This window comes from Streptopelia decaocto (genome assembly GCF_964273445.1).
Source record: "Streptopelia decaocto genome assembly, chromosome: 1".
Taxonomy (NCBI): Eukaryota; Metazoa; Chordata; class Aves; order Columbiformes; family Columbidae; genus Streptopelia; species Streptopelia decaocto.
This window is the reverse complement of record NC_138663.1, coordinates 8,111,327-8,137,211: the sequence shown is the minus strand read 5'-3', so window position 1 is coordinate 8,137,211 and position 25,885 is coordinate 8,111,327. Positions and strand designations below refer to the sequence as shown.

The 25,885-nt window shown below is 45.2% G+C and overlaps 1 protein-coding gene across 5 annotated transcripts in view; it reads left to right on the top strand.

Moving 5' to 3' along the window:
- The window catches only part of FRMD4A (FERM domain containing 4A), a gene marked incomplete at its 3' end in the record, with an annotated part of 393,830 nt that overhangs the window by 300,373 nt on the left and 67,572 nt on the right, over positions 1-25,885 (top strand). For all 5 annotated transcript variants that reach the window (XM_082064558.1, XM_082064557.1, XM_082064561.1 and 2 more), the window contains exons 5-8: positions 8,514-8,598; positions 13,996-14,052; positions 16,258-16,280; positions 24,293-24,376. In XM_082064558.1, coding sequence (XP_081920684.1) covers positions 8,514-8,598; positions 13,996-14,052; positions 16,258-16,280; positions 24,293-24,376 — 249 coding nt within the window. The remainder of the gene's footprint in view (positions 1-8,513; positions 8,599-13,995; positions 14,053-16,257; positions 16,281-24,292; positions 24,377-25,885) is intronic.

The window sequence follows — 25,885 nt, the reverse complement described above, 5'->3', positions numbered from 1 at the left end:
CTCCTCAGAGGTAGGCATCTACATTGCAGCTACTTCTTTTCACCTGATGAATCCCCTTGTGTGCATCAAGGGCAGCCCATAGATTCAGATTATTATTTCAAATGGGGTCGGCACAGCCGGGGTTGAGGAGTCATTCCTCATCTACAAGGTTTTGCTTGACTGCCTGAGCGGAATCGGACCAGATTTCAGCTGCTAATGAGGCCTTATGCTATTTTAGGTTTTCAGCTGTCCTTTATATCCAGTCTTTAAACATGTGTTCCATTAGAAAAGGATTAATGTTAACAATAAGAGAAGTGGGAGACGGTTTGGAAACAGCTAACCCTGGAAGAAAGAGAGACAGTGGTTGGTAATAGGGGTTGTTCATAGGGCTGGATGGATCTTACAACCTGCTGCTGCCTCCCATATTGGCCAGAAGACATGCACAGGGTGCAGATTCATGCCATCCTGCTCCCAACTTGCCCGACTCGCTCACGTGGCGATCCCAGCACACCATGGCTGTGTGAGCCATTCATTTCCACTCAGCTTTGCATCTCTCCAAGAAATTAGATTAGGAGCTGGTGATGACAGCAGCTCTCTGCGGCAGGAAGAGCGGAACAGAACCACACTAAATTAACCAGAGCAATTTATTTGTCTCACTCGTAATGGGATATTCCTCCATCCACAGTTTTCCCCACCAGAGAGGTGTATGTGGCACTTCATCACACTGCTCCACGCAAGGAATGAGGAATCGCCAGCTCCCGTCTCTCCCCTCCGAGGAGAGAAGGAGCAACACTCTCTCTGTCCCATGGTGCGAGACGGGGGTTTACAAGAACGGGGGAGAGGTCTGAGGAGATTATCAAATACATCATTTTTGCAGCCAGGGGAGAGGGAAAGAAGTGGCAGAGTTTTCTCCCACCCATGGACATGCTTCACCTCGCCTGCTAGCACCCAGGAGAAGATGCTGGGGAGAAAACATATATACACAAATTGCTCTGCTGCTCTGCTCTTCCCTTGCAAACCCCTCTGCAGGGGGAGCTGCAAGGAGGGTGGCGCTGAACCCCACTTTGCCATGGAGCTTGATCCTCCCAGGATTGTTCAGGGAACTTCCTTGAGATGTTTTGGCACTTTGGGGTGCTCTGTTCTCATCCTCATGACTTGTTGTCTCTTCTCTCAGCTCCTTCCACACGCAGTCTCCACATCAGCACTGAGCTGGTAACTTCCTGCACCAAGCTCACAGGCAGTTTATGTTACATATAAGAGAGACAAAGAGATGTCCTCATATTATATCTCTACAGCCCCATGCACTGCTGGGGTACTGTAAAAACAATAGCAAAAATCAGAATATCAAACCCACATAACCAACCCAGCCCAACTAAGCTTGATTTCGGGGGATTTTGTGATTTGCTCTGTCTATGAAGTCCAGCAAAACCATGCCATAACCCACATCTCTTTGTACAGCCTGTGTTTTGCTGGTTGGTTTGCATCAGCTGTGCATACGCTAAGAGGAAAGATCTCAAAAGCCAGCAGCCCTGCAAACCCCCTCCTCCCACCCAGCCACAGCGTATAAATACAGCGACTCCGACCTTGTTTGTGCTGGCAGACAAGGCTCCCTGCAGACAATTTATTGCAGCCTTCTCAGTGTGGCCCCCTGCTCCGTTCACCCGGGGGAAGGTGTAATAAATTGCCTGCGGGGAGGCTTTGCTCCTCAGAGTCTCTTTAGAGATATGAGAAACTTCTGTCCGGTCGGAAGATTTACTCGTGTGAAAACTGACCTTTGCTTGAGGAAGGGAACTAATGGGGCTCTGCTACTTAGCACACAGCTCTGAGCTAAGCCATCCATTACACACACGTCTTAATGGCAGTCTGGCTCTTGAGTCCCATAACATCATTTCTGTTTGCTGCTTAACTGGGAATATATTTGTATAAGTGAGCTGTGTTTAGAGAAGGAGATAAGTTGTTTTTCCTTTCCGTTCAGCCACCTGAGGGGAAGAAAAAGCAGCATTCTAAAAATTTGTTGATTTAAGGCACATTTTGAATGTGTTGATGCTGGCAGCATTGTCTTGTCTAATTTTGGGAAGCATTTAGACAGCATGATAGGTACTATGCAGAAATGATGGGTGCTGTCAGCGTAGGATTTGTACCTAATTTGGATCAAGCAGCAATAGCGATGTCGATGCCTACACACAGACGCTCTGACTGGGTCAAAGTCATGCAGACATTGTTTCCATTTTCATTGGAATTTGTGATTTTATACCTTACACCAGTGGGTGTGATTTGCTGTCATCAGTGAAGCAAGAAGAGAAGTCTGTTATCAGGGGTCCCATCATTGCAGCATTGGACAAAAGGGTAGATCCAGTGAGTAAGAAAACCCCATACCAGCTTTCACATCCAAATCCTACCTTTGTGTGCCACTGCTGGAGGGATTTCTACTCCTTAAATGGTTCAAGATCCTCAGATGAAAGATGGTCCCCAAATTACAGAATCACAGACTGGTTGGGGTTGGAAGGGACCTCTGGAGATCATCCAGTCCAACCCACCTGCTAAAGCAGGTTCACCAGAGCAGATCACACAGGAATGTGTCCAGGTGGGTTTGAATGTACAGCTGGAGGGAACGAGCAAGGGAACAGGCTCAGGACTAATGACAACCACTGCTCTTTTTTTTCATTTTATTTGCTGCAATTCCCTGTATTCCTGGAATCACATTCACCTTCTGTTTTGTGGTTTCCTTGCAATGAGGTAAAAGTCGACATAGGTCTCTCTTGCTGTGTCCTGTCCCCCAAATACCCACCCCTGGCGCTGGGCAAGGGGGGCCTGAGTGTGACAGGAGAACGGGGGACATGGGTCAGAATCAAAATGAATGCAGAAGGGGGGTAAATGGAACCTTTTAAGTGCCTCTGATTTTCATTTCTGGCTAATTACTTAACAGGCCAACTACTTAGCATGACCATTGTCAGCTTTAAGTGTCCCCACATAAAAGCGAATGCCCATGACTGTTGGCAAACAGGGCTGGAACATGAAAGGAGCACTGCAGCCTGAGCTGTTCAGAATACACATTTAGCACAAGACACTGGACATAATGACATCTGCGTTTAAATCCATTATACTGATGCATGTGATTTTTCTTTTCCTGGTTAGCAAATGGCCTCATATTTTTCAAATTATCCTCTGAGGTTTTAAATGACAGGGGGAAGGATAATGAGCCAGACCCCAGGGTGGATGAGGCAGAAAAGGGGTCTCCTCTGTCCACTGCTTTGTAATAATGAAATACAAGGCAGTGCATTGAGAGAGCCACCGAGCTCTGCTGACACCTCCGTCCTGTGTCCCAACCAGCATGGAGTCAGCCAGCTGGGAAGGACATGGGACACTCCTCTGCCCACCTCAGTCCTTCCTCTCAGGTCTGAGTGCATTTCCCACCCAGGGCAGGAGGAAGCACAGGGGAAGGTGACCGCACATCAAAGCCAAAATCCTTTTGCTTCATTCTGACTTCTCCCATGAAATCTGGTTTTACGCTTTATTGTCCTTCTTAATGGGAAAAATAATGTTTTTGCCAGTGGAGAGAAGAGTCATTTGGGTTTGTTATTGTGCGATTTTTCCCAGAGCCACATGTACTGGTATGTTCCTCACCCAGCTATGTCCTGTGCCCCTCTAGCCACCCCCCTGCCTACATCCTAGAGCAGCAGCACATCTGAAGAGTGAGGCTTAATAGGACAGTAACAAAAGAGCACTTTCCTGTGTCCTTGCCTGGTCTGGGCTCTCCAGATGGCAGAGGGACCCTTTGTCTTAGTCAGGGCTCCAGTTTCAATGACAATTTTTTCTGATAGGGGTACTACTCAAAAAGATGCTCTTCCTCAATGAAACTAAGTGTCGAAATCTTTCTGAGGTCTTCCAAAGTCCTTTCAATGTCATCTTTGAATTTTCTTGGAAGAAAACACCATAGCACCAGAATGGGAGCATCAGAGTGTTTCTTTTTATTGAAAAAATGTGTTTGTTGTTGGATAAAAGCCATTTGGACCAGCTGGCTCCCACCAGAGTAAAACATCTCAAGAACCAGGATGATATCACTGCCCCCAGACAGATCATACAATCATAGAATCATTTTGGTTGGAAAAGACCCTCAATATCATCGAGTTCAGCCATAACCTAACTCTGGCACTAAACCATGTCCTTAAGAATTTCATCTGTGTGTCTTTTAAGCACCTTCAGGGATGGTGACTCAACCACTTCCCTGGGCAGCCTGTTCCAATGCCTGACAACCCTTCCCAGGAAGAAATATTTCCTTATATCCAATCTAAACCTCCTCTGGTGCAACTTGAGGCCATTTCGTCTCATCCTATCACTTGCTACTTGGGAGAAGAGACCAACACCCTCCATGCTATAACCTCCTTTCAGGCAGTTGTAGAGAGTGAGGAGGTCTCCCCTCAGCTCCTGTTCTCCAGGCTGAACAATCCCAGGTCTCTCAGCTGCTCCTCATCAGACTTGCGCTCCAGACCCTTCATCAGCTTTGTTAGATAAAAAATCCATTTGCTGTCATCATGCGTTGAAATATCATTGTGTTGAGGACTACAGTGAAATACATTCACCATTTGACAGATTCTACTTGGAAATAAATGCACAGGCTTGTGATCTCAAACATTGGAACAGTACATTTAGAGTCAGGTACCTGACTGCTCAGAGCCTGGTCCCTGTTAGGTGACAGATGGCCATTTTTTTAATATATATATATATATAGTTTCTTTTGGTGTGTGGCAATGGGGAACGCTGCTCTTTTCAGTTTTCACTGGCTCAGGTGCTTTTGGAGGCCATTTCCCCAATAGTCCTGAGCCCTCCTATCCCCACTGCAAGGGTGAAGCACTAGTGACCAAGCATCTTCCCAACATTGCTAAATGTTTCCATCTGCACGTACCTCACTGGGTTCGCATACAAGCCCGGCACCAGCAGCCAGGGAATCTCCACCTTCTGAAGACCAGTAATCAAACTGGTGAGTCCAATACTCAGTGAGACATTTCTCCCTGCTGCAAGTTGGAGGTGGGCATGTGTGTAATGCAAAGGAGGAACTACTTTAGTGACAGTTTCCCATCACCCAAGGATCAGGAGTTTCCACAGGTGCTTCTCACAGGCATCGCTGTATAAACATCTGTGCTTGGCTGGTTACGATGGGAACTGCCATTCATCACGATGTGAGGGGCCTTAAGCTGTCTCAGAGCAAGTTGTCAGTTAACCAGCGCTTAATATAGAACAATCTGATCAGTAAGAGGCATGTCCTTGCAGCTAAGAAGCCTTAAACATTTCAGAAGCAGCAGCTTCTGAAGTCTTCCAAGCAATCTTCTGCAGTATTCATTATTATCTTCCTGCTGCCGAGAGGGAGCAGTCAAGATAGGCACTTGTGTTCATTACGCAGCGTAATATTCACTGGTCTATTTAATTAATGCTTAGAAAATGTACTTGATGAATCATAAGCTACTGGGGGTGGGGAGGGAGGGGGAAGGCAGAAATAGATTGGCTGATCTTTTAAACTTTTTCTAAAATTATTTCTCTGTTTTTTACACTTAAAAAGTCCTGTGGGGTTGCTCCCCCTTCTTGCAAGCACCTAATTTCTCACAGCAGTGGTGTCTGGCTATCAAGGAACCCCTTGTAGGAGCTGCTTGAGGCAAAGCTGTTTGTTGGCTGTACTGCAAGAGACGTCGGTAGCTGAGCCGAGGTGTCAGACACATGGTGCTGCCTGTTTCTCTGTCCAGCCCATCCATTATTTCATGGATATATCAGCTTCGCAGCGCATGGAGGAATGCTGCTCTCAGGGGAGTCCTCAGCAGAAACCTGAGAGTCTCCCCTTAAAACTGAGGATTTTGAATCACCCCGTAAGAAAGGGCTTATAAGCTTAACAGGCAAAGCAGACAAAGAGGGTCTGAGAAGGGAGGGGTATTTTCTAAACACAACAGCCCCAAGCAGCTAAACGTTTTCCTGAAGGTCACGAAGGAAACCTGTGTCTGAGGCAGGAATTTAGCCCAGATTATTTTGCTCAGTTCACTGCCTTAGCAGCTGGATGCTTCTTCCTGCCTCCTTAGTCACTGACATCAGTCGTTGTAAAGTGTCTTTTCCTTCACCGTATTTGGAAAAGGTGGCAACGGGAGGAGATCTGACAGAGATTCACCATCAGCGCAAAAAATGTCTCTTTCCCTCCTCTTTCCGTCGTTGCAGCTCCAGCTGTGAATTCAGGGGACTCTGCTCCAGTTGGGGTTTTCTGAGCCTGCCACACAGCAGATCCCATCAGGGTTCTCTCTGCAAATTGTTTTAAGTAGCACCGATTTCCCGGTGCACACGCTTTTCATTTGTCTGTGTGCCTGTGTGAGAATCAGTAGCTCCCCAGCACATTCTCCACTCTGAAGATCATGAGAATTGGGTCTTCTTTGTGCAGATGAAGTCTCTTGTGTAGGCTCTGTGCTCAGAGAGACTCAATTTTGTATAGAAAATGGTCTGTGTACCTATGTGGAAAGCCTTGGGAAAAGATCCTTGCAGACTTAAGAAATGCAATATTGCCCTCTAGTGATGGTGAGGGTGGTCTCGTTTGAACACTGATGAAACAAACAAACAAAAAAGGCATTTTCTCTGATCTTCTCTGAGATTCAAAAATGGAATAAATGTTCCTGCACTCTTCTGACCCTGGAAATAAAGATCCCACCGCCACAACTCGGACAGCACTGGTAGTGATGATAAGCAGAGGAGGTTGTTCAAGAATCATAGAATGTGTAAAGTTATAAATTTTATCCATGAATTTAGCAGATGGAAAGCCAGCTGCACTCAGAGAGCATATCTAGTAAGAAGGTTCCTTTTTTAATGCAGCACCTTTCTTTGCATCTCTGAAGCCAAGTATATTTTTATTTGCAAAAAAAAAGAGACAGAGGCAATTTCAAGAACAGGAGGTGAAACCCAGTGGAAGCCAGAAGGGAAAAAAAAGTTTAGGTTTTGTGCTTCATGATCCCTACATTCAAAATATTTTTTAATTCGGGTTTTGTTTTTATTTCTTATATCTCAACTCTTCTGAAGTGGTAGAAGGAGGGATAACAGCAGGAGAACTACAGCACAAGAACAAGGAGAGCTCAAAATGTTTCACTCACTCTAGTAAGCAAGTAGTTGGTTGTATCTGTCAAGAAATAAACTGCTTTGAAGGGTCTTCAGAAGACACTTAGGAGCACTGCAAAGTTCTGACCTTTACCCCTAAGAAAGTCACATTTAAGACCCTCAGTTCTGCAAATAGCTCAACATGGACATTCCCTCTGATGCTTGTGTAAAGCCCCAGGGGTGTCAGCAGGGTCAGGGAATAAGGTTTTCTGTAACTGGACTCTGCATCTCAACCCAGATTTCTATGGTATCTCATATTTTTTTAAGTTCCTGATGCAGACAGCATCTCCCTGGCACTTTCCCTATTCTAATTGCCTCTGACAAGGCACGATAGTACTGGAATTTATGTAAGGAACATTGCTGCCACTGTACTGCAGCTTAAAGATTACTATAAAACAGCACAGGCAGACAGATGTAATTTTTTTTTCCTTACTTAAAACACAAAGTAAATGCAAAATTCACCTTAATCATTCATTGAACCTGTGCAGGAACACAGTGAACCTATGAGGAACACATAACATATATAACAATCAGTCGTTAACTTTGACAGTATTCTGAGATTTTTTTCTCAAAAGGTCACAATGCAGAATTAAGGGCTGGAGTCCATTCAAGCCAGCGGCAACACTCTCATGGAGTTCACTGCCAAAGGATCAAACCCTCAAAGCTCAGAATATGGAATTGATTCATACATATCATGGGCTGTCAACATAATTGCAAATATTTGGGGTAATCAGCCAATGCAAGAGAGAGGGTTTTTCTGACACTGAGGGTTTGGGCTGGTCGGCTTTCTACTGAGTTCTGAGAAGTCATCTCAGCACAAAAAAACTAGATAATTGGCATCCCCAATTATTCCCAGCATCACTAGTCACGGTACTGGTAAATTCTGCAAGATCCTTAACTATTGCTGGCTGCTTCTATGTGCTAGTTGCCTAAATACATAAAGAATCCTTTACAAAATTTGCCTTATGCAGAGCTGAAGTGGACAGGGAAGTAACCCAGACGTGGATTTCTGTCAGTGAACATTTTACAAGGAGCAGATCAACAGCACAGAAATGGGCAGGTTAGGTAAAGGAGTGAAGGAAAAACGCCAAAATGTGATGGAGAAAGAAGGGGAGTTCACAAACAAACAGAATAAAGGATTATCTGAAGTTTAAAAACAATACAAAGGAATTTTTTAGAAAAAAAAATAATCCACTTGATGATCCAGTTCCTCTGATATGGCTGTGGTGGAGGTGACTGTTCACGTCCTGGAGCATGCACGAGTTTCTTTCATTACCCCAGTCTGTCATAAGCAAAGAAACTTCATTTTTAGTGTAGTCATCATGACTCAGTTGACCACATTTTGCACGTAATGAGTGCACTTTCATGTTTTGCCCTGGTTCCCCCTTGTATCTCACCTCTCTTGCTTTCCCTTTCAGGTTCTACATCGAAAGCATCTCCTATCTAAAGGACAACGCCACCATTGAGCTCTTTTTCTTGAACGCCAAGTCCTGCATCTACAAGGTGAGGATTCGGGGAGCTCTAGGTGGCACTGGGGTGGGCTGAGACAGCTGGGTCTGCATCTCCTGACTCAAAATATACATTGGTCACACCCCGACTTTGAGATATGACCTCCTCCTCCTCCTCACACCCTCCTTCACTCCTCTGTCTCTAACCACCCTGGCCAGCTTCCTCAGACAGAGGTTCTGTGGTAAAACACCCCTGGAAGTAACTCTTGTGGTTGGTAGGAGGGAATCTGCAGCTGCTAGAATGATTAACTGGTGTTTATTTGGAAGGAAACGTCTGGTTTTGTTTTAAAAAACCGCCGTTGGGGCGCGCTCTGGGCTGAGCGGGTGTCGTGAGCCGTTCCCGCCCGCAGAGGGCGGCGGTGGCCGCGCGGGCTGCGGCGCGGGCGCCATCTTGTGGGCGAGGCGGGGGGGGAGGTGAATCTGTGAGAGAAAGTGCGTGTGTCTGTGAGACTGTGCGTGTGTCTGTGAGATGTGCGTGACTGAGTGTGCAAGGAAAGTGTGAGTGCGTGAGGCTGTGTGAGTACCATATTCGGGGTTGGCATGAGGGGCTGAGTATGTGAGGGGTGTGTGACTGTGAGAGTTTGTGCTGAGTGTCACAAGGGTGGAGCCAGGCTCTTCTCAGTGACAGCCAACAGTAGGACAAGGGGTAATAGGTTCAAACTGGAACACCAAAGGTTCCACTTAAATTTGAGAAGAAACTTCTTCTCAGTGAGGGTGACAGAGCCTGGAACAGGCTGCCCAGGGAGGTTGTGGAGTCCCCTTCTCTGCAGACATTCAAACCCACTTGGACACCTTCCTGTGTAACCTCATCTGGGTGTTCCTGCTCCGGCAGGGGGATTGGACTGGATGAGCTTTTGAGGTCCCTTGCAATCCCTGACATTCTGTGATTCTGTGTGTTAAGGATACATTTGACTACATGCTTGTGACAGTGCAACTGAGAGTCTGTGGGCCAGGGGGAGGGCAAGCAAGGTTGTCTGTGCCTGTGTACTGACAACCACCTTGTACAGGAACAAGCCACCACAAAGAAATGTTTTTGTGCCAGAAATAGCCCTGCCTGGTAGGCTATTGAGAACACCAGCCTGCTGCCGCTTGCAAGGCGCTCTGTGTGCCAGAGATAAGGGTGTCCTGGCACGGCCTCCATTCCCCGCCTGAGCGCCCAGGGCAGAGCTGTGCATCTGATCCCTCCGATGCCACAAGCCGACCAAACCAGTGAAAGAACCATAGAATGTCCTGAGTTGGAAGGGACCCACAAGAATTATCGAGTCCAACTCCTGTCCCTGCACAGGACAACCCCACAGTTCACTCCATGTGTCCGAGGGTGTTGTCCAGTCTCTTCTTGAACACTGTCAGGCTTGGGGCCGTGACACCTCCCTGGGGAGCCTGTTCCAGTGTCCAGCACCCTCTGGGTGAAGAACCTTTTCCTCATGTCCAACCTAAACCTCCCCTGGCACATCTTCCTGACATTCCCTCGGGTTCTGTCATCGGTCATCAGAGAGAAGAGCTCAGCACCTGCCCCTCTCCTCCCCTTGTGATGAAGCTGTAGCCGCCATGAGATTTTCCCTCAGTCTCCTCCAGGCTGAACAAACCAAGTGACTTTAGCCACTCCTCATACGGCTTCTTCTCCAAACCCTTCACCAACTTTGTAGCCGTATTCTGGACACTCTCCAGTAGCTTTATATTTTTTTCAAGCTGTGGCGCCCAGACCTGCACGCAGTGCTCCAGGTGAGGCCGCACCAGTGCAGAGCAGAGCGGGACAATCATCTCCCTCGCCCAGCTGGCAATGCTGTGCTGGATGCACTCAGGACACAGTTGTCCTCTTGGCTGCCAAGCACACTGTTGGCTCATGGTCAACTTGCTGTCAAGCGGAACCCCCAGAAAGGGCAGGATCCAGAAAATTATCCAGGACCTGAGCTGGCTGCATGTGGACTCAGCCAGGGATGAGCAGCTCCATGTGTGGGACTGGGAGAGGTTTTTCAACAGCTGGGATTCCCTGGGAGGATCCCTCCTACCCCACTGTGCTGGCAGAGGCCATTCACAATGACTCACCTCCAGTTGTAGCAAAAGACAGCTGCAGCCAGGGAGTGATGGTATAACAAATACCACCATCCCACAGCCCACGGCAGGCTTGTGACCTGCTAAACCAACTGCTTTATGCCGAACCTGGAGCCTTTCTTCTTGACATCTGCATGTCCTAAAATGTAGGGACTAACTTTGCATCTCCTAAAATGCAGGGTAGAAGCCAGAAAAAAATGTCTTTTTTCCAGTGCCCAGGGAAGAGGCAGGGCTGCTGAGCTGGGCAAGAGCTTTGCTTTTTGGCAAGGCTGCGGTTAGATGTGCTTAGTCAGCCCTCTCCAGCAACAAGCTCAGTGAGCATCACAGTTTTGTTCCTGGGGAAAAGTTCCTTTTTGGAGTATTGCCAGGAAAAGCTTACACTGTCGTTCTTTTTTTGGAGAAAGCTTAATAAGAAGAGGGGGAAAAAAAAATGCCTACAGATCTAGGTTGGTCTATTTTAGTCTGACCTCTCCTGAAACCATTACTTTGCACATTCAGGCTGACTGTCGTCTTTATCCAAAAATAACCCTGCTGGGTTCCAGTCTCCCATGCAGGTCCTTTCCTATTTGACTTCCAGTCACAGTAAGCCACGCTGTGCTATTAAAAAAGGCAGTGGATTTGAAAGTTGGGTGCAAAGTCTCTGCTAAGATGCAGGGTGAGCATCCGGCCAGCGTGCCTGGAGGATTACCCTGGGTGTGGAAAGGGGGATTCAGTGTCTAAGCAGCACCAGGGCTTGTCGTCCCTGCAGCTAGCAGAGGGTGTTGCAAGCTCTCAAACCTTGAAGTCCTCCAAAAATTTATTGGTTGGACTTCCCATGGATGTCTTCAACCCAGGCTCCCTGGGGTAGGTGCTGAACTCTTTAGCGACCAACGACAGAACCCGAGGGAATGGCTGGAAGATGTGCCAGGGAAGGTTTAGGTTGGACATTAGGAAAAGGTTCTTCACCCAGAGGGTGCTGGACACTGGAACAGGCTCCCCAGGGAGGTGTCACGGCCCCAAGCCTGACAGTGTTCAAGAAGAGACTGGACAACACCCTCAGACACATGGTGTGAACTGTGGGATTGTCCTGTGCAGGGACAGGAGCTGGACTCGATGATCTTTGTGGGTCCTTTCCAACTCAGGACATTCTATGAAAGGCTCCCCTGTAGCCTGGAAAGGCCATACTGTGTATGGTATAAGTGTAGTTCATAATGGTATGGTAGCACCTCAGACCTTCCCCCGTTGATTATCCAGACACACACCCTCTGATGTCCCCATGCAGAGGGCTGCTCAAGTTGGGAAAGATGGAAACTAAGGCCTGATTACTTTGGGGCTGCTGGTCCCCAGAGGTTGTCAGCTGGCCCTGCACTCCTCTGGCTGTGCCCTCTGCTCCTCCTTGCCCACCCTGTTGTATAATGAGACATTCATGGACCCAGACACTCCAACCCTCGCACAGGAGCAGCAAACAACTGTTGCCCAGAAAGGCCAAGCCACCAAATGAGACAGGGTATCAGGCACCACCCCTCAATCAGTCAGGCTGGTTAACTACTAGCACGTTCTGGCACAGGTGTAGGCCCTGTCCCAGGCACTGCTTGGGCACTGTTCAGGGATGAGCACCTGTTCCCAAATGGCTGAGGTAACCCCATCTGGGACTGGGGGCGGGAGGAACAGCACTTAATTATGAGTTTTACTGTGCCACACACCCTTAGGGCCAGACAAGGCACTCTGGCCGCTTTACGTGCTAGCATCGACTTGCCATAATATCGACATCTGGTCGCAGAGGCTGGTTTGTCCGTGTGATGCCTGGTGCTTCAAGGAGAGAGAGATCTGGTTCTACTCTGCATAGCCCTTGCTATGGGATATGCCTGACTGCTCCAGCCCGGCCCTGCCTGCAGCTGAATCCACATCTCGCACCAGCCGCTTCCCTTGGCACACGCACATCGTTAGTGCAGGTGCCTGCGTTAATCAGGCAGTTCAGCTGAACTGGGGAAGGTGTGTTTATTGCCCCTAGCATAGCTGGCCTTTACTCCCTGAGGAGTTGTTATGAAGTAGGTGAAGGAAGCGCTTATTTTAAAAAGCTGGCACTGGTGAAAGCCAAGGACACCTGGATCTTATCCTCTGTTTTGTTCCCTTTGTTTTTGATTTTGCCAGAGACAAGCCAACGCAGCAATTGTGGCTTGTAAATGAGGTGTGGCCATGACTTGGCTGGAGCATGGATCACAGCAGCCATCTATATTTAGATCCCTCATTTCTTGCCAGATAAAGTAAAATATTAAAAACAGCAGCTTAAATAAATACAACAGAAGAGCCACCACAGGAGTCATCTGAACGGTCACCCAGTGTACGTGGCCGTGTACAAAGAAGACAACATAAGAGATCCAGTTGCAGAATTGAGGCCTAAACCGTATCAAAGTAAAAATCCATTCTCTTCCCAAAAGCTGACACTGGCAGGGACTGGAGACTTGGGGACAGCACACTTGGCCACCAGATTAATGCTCCTGCCTCCCATCCCAGGCACCTGTGATTTCAGGTCTGCATCCTGCACGTTCACATGGAGCAGTGCCTGGACCTTTTGGTCCTGTGACCACCATCTCAGGCACAGCAGAAAGACCCTGAGAGGATCTAATGGGACCATCCGTGTCCTTCATGTGACCATGATGTCCAAGCAAAACACTCACAATTTCACCTGACCCTCCAAGATTGCATTCGTTGGGCGCTGGATCCTATAGAATAGAGCAGTGAAGATCTTCCAAAAGATTTGATGTAACAGCTCATTCTTAAAGCACCCCCAGCCCCAGTGCTCATAGGGATGAAGGAGCCAAAACCAGAGGTCCTGTCCTGTAAGAGGAAATATGGCTCTTTTTCCTGTGAGTTTACCCTGGGCAAGGGCCAGAGGAGTTCTGCAGGGGGTTTGACACAACGTCAGTGAAGACAAATTGTCTCATTTCCTTGCTTCTGTGAGGCAAGGACAAGGCTGTGTTCCCTTGAAGCGCAGGTGACATTTGGGGGAGCAAAAAATTATTTTCCAGACTAAGTCACACAAGAAAATAAAAATCACCCTGATCCTTCCCCTTCCACCTGTCTTCTCCTTCCTCCTCCCCAGAAATCCCTTCATGCCACATCCAGTTATGCTTCACTTACCAAGCCATTACACTGAATATTTGGCTTTCCCCACATCTGAGTGGGCAGGTTCTCCCTCACTTTGGTCTCCAAGAGCACAGGGAATGCTTTGAAGCCTTGCCAGGGGGAAAAAACTGCACCACACGCTTCACCATGCAGCAGCCAGGAGGAGATGCACGTCCTTCTTACAGGAGATCTGACTCGAGTCTCTTTTTCTTTCTTGTTTTCTTCACCTTTCTAGGAACTCATTGAGGTTGACAGTGAAGTGGTGTTTGAACTGGCTGCGTACATCTTGCAGGTAAGTGCCTGCCCTCTCACACTCTCTGCTTCCTTATGTTGCATTATATCTTTTGATTTGCCAAATCCAGAATGGCTGTATGGAAGAGCAGGGGTTCCCCAACTGCCAGAAAAAAAGAAGTCTTTACACAGTTTTTGTATTTATACAAATGCAAAATAGATACAGTAGGCTCTCAAGCCAGATCTCTCCATGCATGGAGCAGATTCCACTCTCCAACGTTTTACACACATAAATGCATATTATGTTTGCACTGACGCAAACGCACTGGTTCGCAAAGAGGAATATATTCAGGGTAGCAGAGGTGTTTTTTTCTGAAAGATCTCTTTTTTAGGAGCATGACTGTGGGAACAGATCAGAGATCATTGTCAGATGATCCTTGTTCCCCTTTTGTACAGTGTAGTTTTAATTTTTTTTCCCATCAGCCATGCAACTATGTAGGAGCCATGTGAGCAGACACGCCATCTTATTAGACTGCACTAATAAATAACAATGCATGGCACTTCTATAGCACTTCCCATGTTAAAGAAGCCATTAATGCGCAGGGATTTGAATCTTCATTAAAATCATTTTATGTAACAAAAATGGAGCGAGAGAGCCAGGATGGGGGACTCAATTAAAAGCACATTATAGAAATTGCATATTGGCTATTGGGGGAATACACATCAAACAACAGGCTCATTGTGAGGAGCAGCAATAGGGTTATGAATCTATTGTCTGCTCATCCTAATGAATAACTACAGTGCCTAGTAATTGTGCAGCCAGATCCAGATCTGCCACTGTAACCTTTGTTGCTGTGATTGTTCCTCATCACAAACATAGGATGTTACGTGTATTCCTGTAGTAGTTTGATGTGTAACATAATGAAAACAGTCAAAACAAGCCACACCTCTGCTGTCTGCAACCAGAAATTACTACAACCCATGTGTGTGGCAGGATCCAAGCAAAACAAGAGGAATCATACAGCAATTTGTTCTACTTCTCACTGCAGCGTGTAGGTCAAAGAACTGAAGTATGGAGAATCTACCCTACGAAATGTTTTTTTTAAATTCAGTATGCTCCCCCTGTGTGGGCCAGGGCATATCCTTTGGGTTTTGCCCTTTGTTGAACTATGACCATGATATGTTCAAGGTCTCCTTCCTATGAACCAGAGGAGAGCTTGTCTGCCCTTCAGTTCACTCAGAGGGAAACAGGAGGATATAATATTATAGTGCAGGACTGTCAGAACTCTAAGTGATTTCCTCTGCAGCCTTATTTCAAATTGTTGTGTTACCAGAAGAAACTGAAGTACCATGAAAGCTCTGAACTTTACCCCAGCCTCAGAACTGAAGCACCACTGGACATGGGCTGACAGGTTTTGCAAGTGGATGGAAGGATGTAAAAACAAAAGATCTGGATGCAAAGCTCAGTCCTCTTGGCAGTGGAAACTCCTTCACTGCACACATTGCATTCCTGCACTGTGCTTTCTGCATAGCTTACAACAAATGAGGTGCTGTAGTGTGCATCATATGAAATGTGTATTGCCTATGGAAAATGAAAAATGTGTGTTACATCTATTGAGGGGACTCACCAGATTTTGAGGGTTCGCCAGATATGCAGTTAGACTCACGTACTAACCTAACTGCTGGAGTGGAACATTACCCAGCCCTTTATCCAGCTGTGATGGTAATAAATAGAAATATCTCTAGATATATAAGTAAATATAAGCTAAATACTCCCCCGAACACCCAGCAAGGACTTAGAGAAACTTATGTCTTGCATGCCCCTGAAAGCTGACAGTGAACTAGCTTTTGGAAAGTCTAGTTACTAGAAAATAATGAGAATACTTGTAAAAAGAGTCAGGGAAGTTGCAGTCTCTGAGGCTGCAAAGTCACTGAGATTTCAGAGATCTTCTAATAATGTAGCATCCACATTGACCCCAAAATTTACTTATTTACTAGCATTATTTCCTGCAGCTTCGTAGGTGTCCATTAACAGAATGAGGAATCATCTAGCCCTGTATTAGGCAAACCTTTTGATTTGTAATATGCCTATCTCACTGCATGGATCATGGCACTTGACATTAGATACTGGTTCCAAAAAATACATGAGGAATCAATTACAACAGGAAATTGCTGCTAAATGAATTTTGCAAATGGAAAATCTTGAACAGTCTTTTTTCTACTATTTCTAATGATCTATTTTTAATTTTTCTCCCTCATTTTACAGGAGGCAAAGGGTGACTTTTCAAGGTAGGTGATCTTAAAAGTTGTTGTCATTGTGCACTGTGAGAATTAATTTATTAAAATCACTGTGTGAGCAATGTGACTCAGTCGTAGCTGTGTAGCAGCAGAATGCATTTCTAATGTAGACATTGTGCTTGCTGAAATCATTTCTTCACAAAACACAGACATTGACCAGAGCATGCTTTGCACACAGCATTGTTTGTGACTTTGTTGTTGACAAATCTCTTTATATGCCCATGAAGTTCAGGAAATTGACTAGTTTTCGGAAGGAAATTACTAAGGAAATGACTCTACAATCACTGTTATATCACAGGCCCAGCCAGAGGGAACATTAAAATTCCATCACTAATTGGTATTTCAGCTCGAATTTGGACAGAGTTCTCAAAATCACAATTTAGATAATTGATGAACTTCTCCTATCCCTTGAGCCAAATCTTCAGAGTTGCTGTAAGGAATCCAGAGAGGTGACTGTGCCTGGTGTTTCAAGCGTCTGTTAATGAAATGCCCAAGAATTTTCATTTAAGTTGACAGCATCTCTCAGTTACACATTAGCAGCAACCAGAGGTCAGATGGTTGGTTGAAGTCTCATGTGAGAAACATGAAAGTTCTTCATCTGAAGCTCAGGAGAACCGTCTATGCTAAAAAATTCACATATTCCATACGCTACTTTTGTTGATCTGAATGTGATTTCACCTGGAGGACCACAGTATCTGTTGAATTTATTTTCAGAGAAGAAAAAGTGTGAATGGGCAGTGAGGTTGAATTGTGAGATGAGCTGAAGAGGTGTCTTAATTTTGTCAGCATTGAGATACACTGAGAGAAGACTGTAATGATACCCTGTGCACCCATAGGAGCCTGTGAATAACAGGCGGGTTCTGCCTTCTGGTGGACTGGGGCTTCTAGCCAGCTAAAATTGAGACAAACCAGTGAAAAGGGACAATGCATTGCAAATATTGCCTGCCCATTGTGGAATCTGATATGACATAAGGTAACCCTTGCTAAAAGGAACGTTAAGTTCTGCCTTATCATTTCTCAAAGCCTTAATCAACTTGCAAAATCCTGACATGCATTTGACCACAGAAACGCAAGCCCAGTCTTGCTTCATTTGTCAGTTCCACCCGATTTGGAATAACTCAGCTATCAGCAGTGTTTATTTAGAGGGTACTGGAGTGCATGTGGCTCTTTTCAGTCTGGTTTTCCATGCACTGCCAAGTGCTCAACCCAGAAGAGCTGGGCCAAGCAGAGTTTTGCCATTCGAACCTGTGATAAACCATACCATCCAGTGGTTTTGCTATGAAGCACAATATTTAAAGTTTCTCATTATGAAAACACACCCAGAAATGCACATTCAGACTATGAAACACAGAACAGAAAGGTATCAGATGACATGGGGTAATAGGACTGAAAGCATTTTATCTTCAAGTATCTGTTTCCAGACCAGAAGTAGAAACAGACGGTAGAAGGCATCCAGCTGCTACAAGCTGTTTGATGTCCCTTGTAAAAGGAATGGTTGTGTTTATCACAGTGTGTTTCTCTGAGAGAAACACGGAGATATGAGGAATCTTCTCTGAGAGCAGAGAAAATCCCTCATCACCTGGTGTTAAATGCTTCCTCCACATCAGTGTGGCAATCATCACCATCCTCATTAAAACAGCTCTTACTCCTTCCCACCTGTGGGTCACCATGATGTGAAGCAGAAGGGAAATTCTTATATCTGAGTCAGGCAGAGAAGTGGTGTTGTGGTAACAACTTGCTGACACTGCCAGGGATCTTAATTTTAAATGGGCTTTGGTGGCACAGCAATCTGCCTTATTAATGAAGTTTAAAGCCTATTCCTGGAGGAAGGCAGAAGAATCCTACCCTGACTGGTCTAGGAGAAGACTTAGCATCTCCAGGGATGTCTGTCCAGCAGCTCCCCTCTAATGTGCACTGACAAGGGTTGATGTGCTGGGTGAAATCCAGGTGCTACTGAAGTCAACATGTGGTCATTGTGGTCAAGCTTTTGCCTGCTGAGATTTGTGGTCATCCATATCAGCAGTGGAAAATCTGGGAGGCAAATCAAGCCTAGGGCCAGCCAGAGGAACTGCAGATGGAGACAAATGTTCTGATTTCTCTTATGGCTGAAGTTAGCTTTGTGTTTGAAGTCAGTCGATGTTGAAATGCTGTGTGAAATAGAAGTGGCTACTCTTTGAAACAGAGAAGTTCTGCAGTTGTGAATGTGTCGCTGCTGAGATTTAAAGATAATATGTTGTGCATGGCAGCGTACATTGCACGATAGCTGAACTCTTGAACTCCTGCTTTGTTTTTGAAGAAATAAGTTAGTTCTAAAGGGTTTCATGCTTGGAACGCAGGCTGCAGATTTCCCACACCTATTCTGTCTACTGCCACCACCAGATTTACAGCCTGTGAGACTGCAAGTCTCTCTTTGGCCCTGATCCAGAAAAATGAGTTTGTAGCTCATTTGTGGCAATGGGAGAACTGCTGTTCCCCATGGGAACCTTCCTGTGAGTCACTGCTGATCGCCTCAGGTGCTGGGATAGCCAATGCCAAATTGTCGCAATTCCAGCTGCGGGTTGGCACCTGCCCATCGTGACCTGAGTGCGATTAGCTCCAAACCCTGCTGCATCCAGGTGGAGGATCACAAGGGGCTGGTTCAGGACTCCTGAATGAAGTTGCAGGTCTGCTTTTTCAGCCTCATGGGAGCTCAAAAACCAGAACAGATCTTACAAGGTCAAGTAGTCAGTTTTCTACCTCTGAACTGATACATCTGCAATGACAGCAGATTCCACTGCTGCTTTTGAGGAAATCATTCCATGGCTTAGAATAATAAGTGTGCTCATAGGACTCTTCTCTCCTTTCCCCAAAAAGGGCTTATGTGCCCCTTCAAACACATGCTCTGCATCCTTTAGTATGGCATCATCATGCATCACTCTTATCACTGTCTACAACTACCTGAAAGGAGGTTGTAGCATGGAGGGTGTTGGTCTCTTCTCTCAAGTAACAAGTGACAGGATGAGAGGAAATGGCCTCAAGTTGCACCGGGGAGGTTTAGTTTGGATATTAGGAAAAAATTCTTCACAGAAAGGGTTGTGAAGCAGTGGAACAGGCTGCCCAGGGAAGTGGTGGAGTCACCATGCCTGGAGGTGTTTAAGAGGCACATAGACAAGGTTCTTAGGGACATGGTTTAGTGCTAGTTAGGTTTTGGTTGGACTTGATGATCTTGAGGGTCTTTTCCAACCCAAATGATTCTATGATTCTTATCTCTGATTCTTGTCACCTTGGAATGCTGCCTGACTCAGACATCGCAGTGACTGCCCAGTGTTTGGTAAGCCTGGAGAGCGCATACTCTGAGTCACCCTTATCTGTCTTGAACTAAGATGCCACAATAGCCCTGACAGATCAGTTGGACATCTATTACTAACAATTTGACTAAAGCCTTTTCCATTTCTAATTTGTGATCCATTTCAAGAACAAACCCATCAGAAAGCTGGAGCTCTTGAACCCATTTAGATCTGTGTAATTAAGAAAAATATTTCTCAGTGTTTGCTCTAAGTGTCCTGGCCCACCTCAGTGTTTTGCAAGCGGAGTTGCACAAAGGGCACATCTCTTCCTTGACACAGATTTAGGTGGAACTTGAGCTCAGCAAGGTTTTAAGATAAAAAAGTTATTCTACTTAAGAAGTTCCTAGTTCTCTGTGTTAAATAACGATTTTCACATTATTTAAAAGACTCCCCAAATGCTTCAGCTGACAAGACTGAAAAAGTTTTACATGTAGGCTGGGACATACCACTGAATTTAGGACAATGAGGTATCCCTGTTCAGCTGATTCTCAGGTTGAACAGGACACTTAAGATTGGTTCTGTGCTTTTTGGTATTAGCTGCAAAAATTTTGACTTCAAAGGCACAGAATCACATGCATAAAGCTCCTAAGCATCCTGCAAACAGATGTAAAGGTTATAAGCTCAAGCTAATCTTGTGAGTCACACTTGGTTGGCAGAGCATGGGCAGGACAAATTTCAGTTCCTTAGATGAACACAAATCCTACAGGTGTGACATAGAGGAAGGAACCAGGGTGCCATGCCTGATTTGTGCGGGATCATAGCATATTGTTAAAATAGTCAAGATTTTCCCCCTAAATTAATCCTACCAGATTTAGAGTCCAGTCTGACATCGACTAAAATCTTTGGGAAACTCACACCAGCTTTGGTTTTAAATGTTCAGAATCCAGCTCTTCAACCTTAAACAGCATCTGTCTCAAAGCAGCTGGGAATTACATATACTGATCATTTGTCCCTCAGTTTGGGGAGGGGAAAGAAAAAACCTTAAGTAAAACAAAATCCTGAACCATTGCAGCTAGTTCCTCAGACCAAGTCCTGTTGCTAGTTTTCTTCCCATTAAGCAATATGAGACATTTCGAGTGAACTCCAAGTATCTCCCAGCAACATATGAAAGAATAACAAGGGAAGAAAGCAAACGGCCGGTTTCCTGTTAAGCAGAATTTCACAATAATTTCAATGTTTGGGCAGATGGTAATCTAACATAGTTTCAGGCTTACTTTTCTTTCTGTGGAACCGGGTGACATTTAACCAATTAGAATTTTTGAAGGGGCTACAAAGCCCAGGCTGCATTCTTGCAACCTTATGGAGAAGAACCTAAACACTGTGTTTCAAACAGTACCATTTAATCCAAGAATCTCAGACTCTGTTTCCTCTGGCATTCAAAAGAATTAATTACCATGCTGAGAAGGGTTGATAACTTTAACCTGTAGTTTTGTTTTGTTAGTGATCATTGTTATTACACATGCTGGAAAATGTATGGATTTCCTGAGACGACTGCATATGTAATCTTGCTCAAAATTATTGCCGCCAGTTTGCAAAAACTTGTTTTTCACAAAAAGTTGATGAAGTAGCTAGGTAGGCCTTTTATCCCATGTGTTGACAGAAATGCTGAGATGTGGAGGCTAATTTATTTGGTCAAAACTCACTAAATGGGCAGTACCAGAACTAAAACCAGAATTCAGGAGTTCCTGTTTTCTAGGTCCATCCTCCAGTGAGTCAGCCTTATTTCTGGATATCTAACCAGCTTTCAGGACCCCATGCAAATGGCTTTTCCAGTTCAGTTTTCAAATTGTTATTCAGCCTTTTAAATATTATAATTTCCTCCAGAGTGCAGGAATGAAGATGTCTGGAGGACACAAAAAAGTGTATTTGGAGACTTTTCCCTGTATATTAATAAATCTGTATCAAAAGCACCCTTCCTTATATACCAGTCCTGCAGGTTGGACACTTTTGAATAAAAAATAAATGCAGCACAAGTGTCCGAATTAAACAAAACACTTTCTAAATACAGTAATAAAATAAACACACTGAGATATTTCACTAGAAAGAACAGGAAGGGCAGTAAGTATAGAACTACTTGTGATCCTGCTGGAAACACTTTAAAAGTTAAGGGGTTTGGTGTTTTAAAAGGAACCAAGAGGAAAGTGACCTCATGGCCACCAGCTCAAACGCAACCTGAGCCATGATATTTTTTCCTTTTTCTTGCTTTGACATCCGTTTGGAGTCTAAATTCATTTGTCTTGAGATTAGTCTTGTCAGAAGACTTAGTGAATATATGGACCATGGAATGAAATCCCTTTTTTTTCCTGGAAGTGCTTACCTGAAGTACATTTGGTGCTTTGAAGCTGCGAGGCACTATCTTTATGGTGTTTTCTAGGTATTGAGCAGAAATGCTGATCCCACCCAACAACATCATTAAGAATGTCTTTTTCTCTGATTCTTAAAAAGACTTCTTGTCACAGTTCAAGCAAGGTTTGCCCCTCACTGACAGAAAAGAAAGAGCTGGCTGGCGTTAGCTCTTTCTTTTATGGGAGACATTACCGGTTCAGGCTTTTTCCCAGACTCTCAAAGATAGTTTAGTCACCACTAATCTTGCCCTATTTGACAGTTTTCTGGGCTCAGAAAGTCCCTGTTTGGAAATTACTTCCTGTCTTGCCAGAAAAGTTTTGGAAATTTCTCAACTTCCTTCGATGAGCAGCCAACCTCAAAAAATGTTCACTTGTGAGCAGTGACTGCTGCTCATGCTCCGATTGTGCTGGGTTTCTATCTTTTTTCCTCCAGTTTCTTTCAAAATGTCAAAAAACCTCAGTAAGAGCTGAGTATGCACATGCTGTGGAGGAGACACCTCTGGGCAGACCTCATGAACTCTGTAAACAGCAACAGCTTGTTTTCTTGGCTGTCAGTCACGAAGCAGAGCAGCCAGATCAGCAGATAGCACGGAACAGAGCAGCTTCTTGTTCAGACTTGTGCAGGTATTTACGTGCCATGGAAGAAAAAAATCTGAATAGTTTTTGAGCATTTGCACTTACAAAGGAGGAACTATCTGATGGTCAGATGCCCATGAGATTTAGGAAGGAGTGGGTGTTCAAACACTCTTTGTCAGGAGTCATTTGACTTGGCATATGAGGTACTACAGAGAGGTTTTCTATGTGCTTAGCATGGAAGTCATTTCTTGTTAAGTGCTGTTCTATACATCTTCACTCTGCAAAATTTGAGCCTGATTGAGACTTGGGCATCTCTGTCATAGTCTTGAGTTAGAAGTTGTGGTCCTGTTTTAAAACTACTTAATTGAGTGTCAGGAAACTACCATGACAATAAACGCCTGTAGACATATCCAAAATGCCTTCTCTGGGATTTATGTTAGTGGTTTACCCTATGGCAATTAACCTGCAAACTCCAATTAAGATAAACCCACCTGGGTCTCAGGCTGAGCCTGCTGCTGGAGTGTCCAAACAGAGAAATGCTGTGGGAAGATTTTCACAAATGAAGCTCATGTCTCTATGAGTAACCGTACAGACTGTCCCAGAGACAAGAACAAAACTCAGGGTGACCTGGCACATCCAAGGGCTCCTTGGGCCTTTAGCAAATGTTAAGGTGGCTGTTTCTACAGCTGGGGATGCCAGGTCCACCTGTGTGCCTGGTTAATGGCCCTGCTGCCCTGCAGGAGAAGCCAGTGGGCTCAGAAATCTGAAGCTCTGGAAGGGGTATCTCTCTCCACAGCTCCAGGACAGCCACGCTTTTATTAGTAGGATAAAAGGCAGGGTACAAGAAGGCAGAAAAAAACTGCTATTAAGAAGTAAGCCAATATATATTAATTCTTTGGCACTCCTCAGTGTACTGTCTGGCCCTCCTGGCTGTGTATTTCTATGATTTTAGAAGTAACAGCAACACTGTCTTCCTTCCCAAGCCTTTGAGGGAGTTGCTTGGTTTTCTTTTTTCGCATGCACACAATTTCTTGTGTTTTTAAAAGTGGGAAGGGAGGTATTTTGGGTTTGTAGGAGAAAATCCCACAGTATCATTCCATCTGTGAGAATTTGTCTCCCGTTTCATGAGCTCTCCCTGCTCTCTGGTGTGCAGCAATGCTGCACCAGCTGGCCAGCATGGCCACTAAAGGCTGCAGGGAGGAGAATGTGAGCAAAGTGGTTGGGCCTGGTCCCACAGAGGGTTTTGTGTAGCAGGACATTAATTCAAGCTGGAGCCTCGTCAGTGAAGATGTGCAAGGGCCAGGTCACTGGGGCAAGAGGCTAAAAGCAACCAGTGATGCTAAGAAAGCAAATCATTACTTTTTGCAGCAGGTTTTAAGGCATTAAATAAAGGTTCTGTATTGCAGCTGAAAGCATCACTTTTATTTCTCTTCTCCTTGTGTTTCTTTCTCTGTATGAACATGTCTGTGGGACCCTGCTCGATGAAATGTGACGTGGTGGCTTTTGTGTCCAGTCACCGATAGGAAGTGCTTCAACACAACCATCTGGGAGAGCTTCTCTCCAATTTTCATAATAGAGGGAAAAGTTAACTGGGCTGCCATAAAACAAATAAAGAGAGAAGAAAAAGGAAACCCCAGTGCTTTTTGTTAAGAAGGAACAGATGTAGAGCCGTAGCAGCCTGCCAGCTAGGTCAGGTCATATCAAATACTGTGGTTGTTTTCTTGTAGCCTGATCCTCCTTTTGAACTCTCTTTCAGCAATGAAGTTGTAAGGAATGAATTAAAGAAGCTGCCGGCCCTTCCAACACCAGCGCTGAAGGAGCATCCTTCCCTCGCTTACTGGTAACGTATCGTTCTGCTGAGCAGTTTTGAAGTGGCTAATGTAGTATCACAGTATCACAGTATGTTTAGGATTGGAAGGGACCTCAAAAGATCATCTAGTCCAATCCCCCTGCTGGAGCAGGAATGCCTAGGTGAGGTCGCACAGGAACATGTCCAGGCGGGTTTTGAATGTCTCCAGAGAAGGAGACTCCACAACCTCTCTGGGCAGCCTGTTCCAGTGTCTGTCACCCTTACTGAGCTACTGAGAAGAAGTTTTTTCTCAAATTTAAGTGGAACCTCTTGTGTTCCAGCTTGATCCCATTACCCCTTGTCCTATCATTGTTTGCCACTGAGAAGAGCCTGGCTCCATCCTCGTGGCACTCACCCTTTATATATTTATAAACATTAATAAGGTCCCCCCTTAGTCTCCTCTTCTCCAAACTAAAGAGACCCTGTAGGACCTGGCTCTGGCAATGAGTGATCTGGGAGTACAACTGGGCTGCAGGGTTCCTGTCTTCTAGCTCTAGGTCTGCCACTGACTCGTATGATTCGACACAAGTAGAGCTACCACCCTGGGCCTCAGTTTCCCCAACTGCCAAATGGCTGCAGTAACATCCAGACAGAAAAATCACTAGAAATGTGCAAGTGTCTTGAAATCAAGACACCTAATGTGCCATTGCCTTTGCCAGCATTTTGCATCTGTGCAGAGTTTTCCCAGTTTGAAATGTCAATATTTTGCACTGTCCTGTGTTATTTTTGAGTGATTGAGCTTCATCTTGCAAGTCCTCTCTGTATGTCATAACTGAACTCAAAAGAATGTGTTCCTCCTTTTATACAAACTGCGTGATGTTTAGAGGTGGAGGCTTGTGAGCTCTTGTCTTTATTGCATTGAAAATTAAATCAGGGTAGGAGCAGGGTCACAATTAACTTTTGTACACCCCACACATAGATTCTTTGTGCCACCCTGCATATCCCTTTTATCTGTGCAAATAGGAAAGAATCTGGGGAAAGACAGTTCATTAATTGGGAGATGCTTTTGCTTGATTTTCTGTTTGTTCCTCTTTCATGTTTGTCTTTAAAGTATTAGGCTATAAGCCTGGGGGTGGGAGTGAACTTCTTTATCTGCTACTCCACTAATTTTGGCATCCTGGTGGTCTGAGGATGGCAGGGGGAAACAAATCAGTTTGTAGTTTATGATCTCAGTTCTTCCCTTTGCCAGGAAGACCATCCGCTTTTCCTAGCATGGCTACAATACCAGAATGAGCTGTGCCTAGCATCAAGCTGTAGGCAAGCTAGTCTGTGAGGTGTCCTCATCATTTTCTGAGCACATCAGGGGAGACTTGGAGTCTCCAGCAGAAGTTAGGAACACTGACACAAATCTGTGGATCATCCCAGTCTCCTGATGTTTCTGTCTTGGTAACCAACCCAAATTTTGTGAAAAATTGATACATGTAGGCTGGCATTTCACTGGAAGCAACATGGTCTCCCTCTTTGGAGTGTTTATTTCCTTTTTCCACAAACTAATCCGCA